General features: G+C 49.2%; 2 protein-coding genes across 2 annotated transcripts; both read right to left on the reverse strand.

Moving 5' to 3' along the window:
* Nucleotides 1–506: 506 nt before the first annotated feature.
* On the reverse strand, nt 507–1971 carry LOC308087657 (tRNA (adenine(58)-N(1))-methyltransferase non-catalytic subunit TRM6-like; the record flags this gene model as incomplete). Its single annotated transcript, XM_080431701.1, has 1 exon — nt 507–1971. One exon carries the CDS (start codon nt 1969–1971, stop codon nt 571–573), a length of 1401 nt encoding a protein of 466 aa, XP_080287827.1. The 3' UTR covers nt 507–570.
* Nucleotides 1972–4735: 2764 nt separating this feature from the next.
* On the reverse strand, nt 4736–5884 carry LOC308086855 (LETM1 domain-containing protein LETM2, mitochondrial-like; the record flags this gene model as incomplete). The annotated part of the gene is made up of 1 exon (XM_080430498.1): nt 4736–5884. The coding sequence occupies exon 1, from the start codon at nt 5768–5770 to the stop codon at nt 4736–4738; it is 1035 nt and encodes a 344-aa protein (XP_080286624.1). The 5' UTR covers nt 5771–5884.
* Between the last annotated feature and the right edge of the window lie 1511 nt (nt 5885–7395).

Consider the following 7395-nt stretch of genomic DNA (forward strand, 5'->3'; position numbering starts at 1 on the left):
AATAGACTGTGATTGGCCAATCACAGCGCAGGATAATTGTACAAATTTCCTGGGCCCAGATCACAGCGCAGGAAAATGTACATTGTACATCTCACTTATAGGGGCGGTTTCACCGCCCAAAAACATAAAACCTAAAAGATGGGAGAGGATTCATACCCCCCCAAAAAATTGTCAACAACTTAAAGCAACCAACAGAAGGTTGCGACCCATTTAACGGCTCATTGCGCAACACAAAGTCCTCTGATAATTCACACAGGCATACAGTGCGCTTCACCCCCCAGGCCTTCATCTGCACTGATCTGAGAATACAAGACAGGGACGGCGGGGCTATTCTTTTTTTGTTTTGTTTATTTGCTTTTCTGCAGAGAAATTTCACATTGTATAATTTTTTTTGCCGGGGCTATTCTGATGGAGCGCTAACTGGACACATAGTCCACCCCCGCCGCCGTTCCAGAAATGGCAAATCAGTTCAGCTGAAAAGCGAGGCTCCATCCTGCAGGGCGCCGTTCGCTCGGAGCTACTGGAAACACTCCCTTACATGTCACTCATGTCTGGGAGACGTGTTTTTGTTTATCCCTCGGTCTCTGTCAATTTGAGTCTCTTTGGCGCCGGTTCCCCTGCCTTCTGTGAGCCTGCAGGCTTGGGTTTTGCCGTGACGACGGTTGTTCCTGAGAGAAGGTAGCCTCCGCCACCGCTCATCTGCAGCACGGGATGAGTTCTGTTCTCCAATACCTGGTAATGTCTGAGCCAGGAATCGGTGAGCTTGAGGCAGACAGTGCCTCCTTGTTCCTTGAGTTTATTGTAACACTCGATGAGAGGCTCTTTGTATTGGGAGTAAACCACGAATGGCCTGGAGGGAGCGAGGAACTTCAGGAGTCCCAGAAGAACTGAACTCGGGTGGAATCGACTGGCAATGATCAACCCGTCCGCGTTTCTCCCCTCCAACAGAGCAGCAACAGACGCTAGCTTCTTCCTCTTCTCCTCCGTCTTCACCCACCTTTCTTGGACTTTGATTTCCTTGCATTTTTCCTGTTCCTCACTCTCCTTGTCCAGTGCTGGGTCAGCACTAGAGTTTGTCTCCATTTTCTGCTCTGCTGAACTGCCTTGCTGTTCTGGAACAGGCTGGTTCAGTTCCTCTCTGATAGAATGGCTGGCATCATTATTGGTGTCCTTGGCAGCAGTGTCCAAGGTGCCTGCCAGCAGAGCGTTGACATGGCAGATGGGAAACTCATGCAGCATGTCGTGGAAGTGAGCAGGGAAGCCAAAACTCTCCATACGCGCTCGAACCGGGCCTCCGTTTGGATACATTTGGACCACTGAACCATAACCTCCCATTCTCTCCATAACGGCTCCAAGCACCAGACCAGCGCACGTCTCGAACACCAGGACTTTGCTGCGAGCGTGTATGTTCCCTAGGGCCAACATCTGGGCTAAGGTGTCATACCGCAGGTGGCATATCTTCCCTGGTTTTCTGCCATGGTACATCATGGCCAGGATACGACAGGAAGGTTTTACTATTGTGACGTTATTCTCATACTTCTTCTTTTTCTTATTAATGTATTTGTTCTGTGCAAACTCGGTCTTGTCTCTGAACGTTGTGCTGTTCTCTATGAGCTGCTGGACGATTTCCTGTCCCTTCAAACCTTGCTCTTTGAGCGTCTCAATGTCATCCTGTGTGAGTTTCTGGGATTTCCCATCATCCACAATGTTTCGATTGTCCGTACCGGCCTCCTTTGCATCCGTGGAGCTCTCTGTATTCTTGGGTTTCTGTGGTTGTAGATTGCCTCCAGAAGCAATCTCAAACGTTGTGCTGTAGAACTCTCCCACCGCCTTATCCAGGAAGAACCACTGCTTCTCAAAATGTACTTTCTTCTTTGGCTGAATCTGGACAGCTTTGAAGATATCTCCACGTTTCAACACAACGTAGTCTCCCTCTTTCATCCTGTACTGGGACTCATCGTCGTCTGCCATGATAATGATGATAACTATCCAACGTAGCATCCTTCCTATATTAAAATTGGACTGGCCGGTGGGCGGGCGGACCTCTGAAGTCACGCTCATGCCACTATGACTCATCCATAACCATATAAGGAGTTCCAATGCAGCATATGGAGTGTGTTGTGTAACCTCAATGTGACGTCATGGCATCAGGCGCAAATTAATCAGTCAGCTCCATATATGGGCACAAAAGGGGGCATGCCCATATATGGGCATATACTGATGACATCGGGGATCTCCATATATGGGCATAAAAGGGACATGGACTGAAAGATACAGAGATCTCCATATATGGGCATATCAGCATGTCCATATATGGGCATATGCTGATGACATCATAGGGATCTTCATATACGGGCATAAAAGGGACATGGACAGATACTGAGATCTCCATATGTGGGCATAACAGTCGGATTGCCAGTGCCAACTCCCAAACCACTAGTACTTTAAAGCTTTATGCAAATATTCTGTTTTGCCCCAGATTTGAACCCCGGTCCTCTGCACAAGTGCTGACATCTTTACCACTGATCTACCACTGGATTGCTCTGGGGAGAAATTCGATTTTGACCTTCGTTTCAAACGTGAAACAGGATCAATAGAAGTGCAGGGAGACCAAATACAGCAATTGTATAAGTTATATTGTATCAACACTAGAAGTTCGGCCTGCTGCGCGGGCCTCCCATCTAGTGTGACGTCGCTTGTTTCTCGCGCAGAATCTGGCAACCTCACTTTTGGTCCGCAGAATTGTTGTTTATAGATGGTAGGACCATAGCGTGGGTAATAATGTTTTGTTTGGGATTTACACGGCACGAAAATGACGGACATATTAGCGTGACTGTGGTGGGAATAGCCACAGCGGTGACTGCAAAGACATAATGTGTAAGTACTATGAGACATTTTTGGCTAACGCTAAACGCTGTGCTAAAGGGTTTCCCCTTCCGGTGTGGTCGCTACTGTGCCAAAATATTGTTGGACGAAAATAATTATGCTCCAAAGAGGCAAATGTATAGTGAGCAATGGTTCCAGAATACATATTGCACTAAATCCCCCCCAAATAACGACCAACAACAACAGGCATATTATGCAAAAATTATATATATATATATATCTTTTTTTTTTTTAACATTATTTTCAGGGGGTGCTGCATCCCCCTCAGCACCCCTACTTCCCGCGGCTATGTTAACATACTCTACCTTACAGATTGTATACGTTTTATTGTATTACGTAACATACTGTACTCTACCATACATATTGGACAACATTTGTGTGACAGACCAACAGACAGACACAGAGATTTGTGATGCATGTTGGGAACGCATGACCCTCCGGTTGTGCAATACTCTTTGTACCCGTTGTCAGAGGACCCATTATACCCCCACCCGTCTGTGTCCCTTGTATGCCCATATGTGGAGATCTCTGTATCTGTCTGTCTGTCACGTGTCAGACATACAAAATGTATGTCCGGGTAATGCGGGTATCAGTATAATGACTGTAGGCCTACATAAAACATTTTCAAGCAGTGAGAACGTCGTACTATTAAGATGGAGAAATGTAGCCCATTTTGTTTTGACACAGTTTTATTGTTAAATATCCACTTCTTGTCAGGCAATAGGAATTACTATACAGTGGAGTATACGTGCAGTTGTTGGGGATATGTCCTTTCATATTCACCCTTCATGAGTCTTCTGAACAGAGTTCAGAAACAACTCAATAATGTATCGCTCTCCCATATGGGCCTTGTCTCTGGACATGGCTGAGATTGCGTCCTCGTGGCATGAAAAGTACACATCAGCTTCCCCACTTGTCTTCCATCTGGGCCATATTCAATAAGGATCTTGGTTAGAGCTAATGGATAGAAGAACTGAACAATGTTGTGTGCCGTGTCTTTGAAGGGGAGGCCTCTCATATGAACATAATGAATTGCAGAGCTATAATAGGATCCGGTCTTGGGGCCCTGCCCAAGACTTGGGCAGGCACGGACTGGCACAGAAAACCGGCCCTGGCATTTGTGATCTTCACCGGCCCATAGTGGGGTTCGGCCGCGCGCCGAAAAATTGCGGTTAATTGGCGAAAAATTGCTTGAAAACATGTTTTTTTGTGACTTTATTTCTGTTTTAGGGTTGGCCGTGGCCCCAGACTGCCCGGCCCTTCTGGCATCTGCCAGAAGTGCCAGACCGTCCAATCCGGGCCTGGTCTTGGGGTGTGGCTGCCTACCAAGGTCAGTCTTTCCTGGGGATGGGTGATAGTTCTCTTGATAGAGTTGCCTATTCGGCTCACTCTTTCCTGGGGATGGGCGAGAGCGGGCTTGAGAGGGCTGCTCAGCTGTTATCAAATATAAATTACTCTCCCTGTCACTGCTTGTGAACACCTCAATGTATCTGTTACCTATGAGATCCCTGTCCTTCTGGAGGGCATCGTTGGCATGGTCCTGAGAGACAAACTTCACAAATGCCTGCCCTGTGTTTCTCCCTCTATGATCTAGGACCAGGGTGATCCCACCGTTCACTATATCCAGTCCTGCAAAGAACTAGAGGTTACGTAGGTAACCCCGGTTCTTTTAGTTCTGGAGTGAGACACTCACTATGGGAAACAGCGCAAAATATAAATTAACCACTTCAGCCCTATTTTATACTCAGGTTATTTGAAAATAGTAGATCTACAAGCTCAAAACGCGTCGCAATAGCTTGTAGATCTGCTATTTTCAAACATTTTAGTACTTTTACTTTTGGTACACACTTTACATGCCGTTGGAATTGGTCTTGTTCTTCTGGGCTGCGTCCGTCGCCTCCTTGGCCACAAGGACCTCAGCAGGGGACAGAGGTTTGTTGTCCGACAGCGAAGGAGCCACGTCCCTCATGTCCTCCTCCCCCGCTCTGTCTATGACGACCGGGGCGGGGTCAGCCAAAACGTCAGCAGCAGCAGAGGCCGAGGGTGGTGTGCTGCTGCTCACTTCCGTACTTGCCGCAGCAGGAGGGTGAGAGTTCTTCAGCTTGGGCACAGGGGGGATGACGGGGACTTTAGGTTTGAGTTCCGTCAGGTACATGGCCCTGGAGAAAAGCAGCAGGGACGGAGGCACGTTCTCGTTCAGGTGCAGGTCCAGCCACTGCTGCAGCTGCCGGCGCAGCTGCTCGGTGGTGAGCGCCAGGGAGCGCATCCCGCGGTGGTGGCACGCCGCCTGTAGCTCTGACGTGTCCAAGGCCGCGGTGCCGCCCTCCGCCACGATCACCTCGTCGTCCGCCTTGATGGACGCCAGCTCCGCCAGCAGCCGCAAGCGCAGCAGGTTGTTGGTGCCGATGGGCTGCACCTCCAGCAGCCTGCACATGGCCACCAGCTGGGGGCGCTCCAGGTGCTCCAGCGTCAGCTCGTCCTCGAAGTGCTTGGAGAACGCCACAATGTCCCCGGTGGCGGGCTGCTCGCCCTTGTCCCGTGCCGTCTGCACCAGCGTGGAGAACCGGCCCGTCTCGCCCGTTCCCGTGTGGCCGTTGCCGTTCCTGCTGGCCAACTCGCCGATGGTCTCCTGGAGGAACCGGGCCAGCTCCAGCTTCACGGCCTGAGCCTTGGTCTGCTTCCGCTCTTTCACCGACTCCGTCTCGAAGGTGGAGGGCAGCATGCCCGGGAAGAGCTTGATGAAGACGGGGAGCAGGAACCCCGTGAAGGGGACGATGACGAAGGCCATGAAGGGCACGAGACGGAAGAGGTCGCCGCAGGTCCTCATCAGCCTCTTTCTCTCCCGGCGTGTGAGAACCTCTCCCTGCAGCAGCTGCCACACCATCGCCCCGGCCACCCTGGTGTCGATGGCCAGGAACCGAAATCCGTGGTAGTAGTGCTTCAGCACGTTCACAACCTTCCGATACAGAGACCTTCTCACCAGCGCCCTCTCCTGCACCGGAGGATGATTGAGAGCCTCGGGAGAAGGAGGAGGCTTAGGCCGAGGAGGCTGTTCGCCCGAAGGTTTCGTATCGTGGAACCAAACGGTAGAGCTGTGCAGCGAGCGGGTTAGCAGGGTGGGGCTCTGAGGAGCCCAGTGGGTGTGGTGGGGGGTATTGAGGCAGCGGTAGGGGTGGTAGGGGTTGCTGAGGTGCCAGGAGAACCTGGCTGGGTACGAGGAGGTTACATGGCTGGTGCATTCTATGTATGCTAGGTAGGCTTTGGAAGAGCGAGACGGACAGACGTCTCTCTTGGAGAGCAGCAGATCCTCAGCGATCTGCGGTAGTAGTGCTCCTCTCGATCTCGTGACTGCAACAAGCACCCGGGCACTCAAAGCCATTGCCATAGCAGAGATATTCCGTGGAGGTCCCGGTACTCTGTAGAGAGTTGAAATGATCTTCGAGCGTCGCAGAGGACACTCCCTTTACCAGGGCATCCAGGGTCCTTTTTCGACTGTTGGCTGTGATCCCTTCCAAAACGTCACGGGTCTGGCTGCGACACACCAGCTCAATAGAAACAATAAAGATTTACTGTTACCAGACATGTTGTTGGCACAAGATGAGAATTAAGCGATGAGATAAGACACGTTTTACATACATGTAAACTAACTAAACTTGTGAGCTAACACACATTGATTAATATGAGACCTTCAAGGGCAGTGAGTGACAGCATGTGTGTTGCCAATCTCCTACTCCTCCTCTACGGTCCTCATGTCTTTTTATGCCTGTATATGGAGTTCTGTGTCAGCCATGCCCAAATATGGTGCTATGAAGTCATATTGACAAAATCAGGGTGCTTCATATATGGGGATTTGCAGATTTATCACGATAAGTCTATAAATGCAACATTGAGATAAAAGAATAACTAGAAAGTTTTTTGTTATTGTTGTTTCTTTTGTTATGTGGTGTTTTGTCTTATTGTCTCCGCCAGGCCGAAGGCATGGAGGAGAGCATGTTTTCACTTTGTCCGTCCGTCCGTGTGTGTGTGTGTGTGTGTCCGTCTGTCACCAGCTGTGTTTGGCTAGCGAGACACATGATGACATGATGACATCACTCATATCATACCTACCTGACCTGGCGGAGACCTGTGCTCCGAGGAGCACTTTTTCTAGTTTAAGTTTTATTTTATGTTTTTTTGTACGTACTGTTTGAGTAGTGTGTTATAAGAACATCTTGTTTGGCATTTGGAAATACATTTAAAAAAAAAAAAAAAAAAAAAAAAAAAAAAAAAAAAAAAAGGAAAGTATGGTCAGTCTATGACGTCAGTCATCTATGATGTATATGGCATATGTCTCCATATTTGGGTAAGGTTTTAGCCCAATCCGACCGCCATTGACCTCAGCTGAAACATTGGTGGTTCTGGAATCTCTATATATGCCCATATATGGGCGGTTCTTGACGACTGCCAAATCGGGCTGATACAGTACCTTGCCCAAATATGGAGACGTCAAAGATACTCATTTGTGGAGAT

This window comes from Gymnoscopelus braueri (genome assembly GCF_963280865.1).
Source record: "Gymnoscopelus braueri genome assembly, chromosome: 6".
NCBI lineage: Eukaryota > Metazoa > Chordata > Actinopteri > Myctophiformes > Myctophidae > Gymnoscopelus > Gymnoscopelus braueri.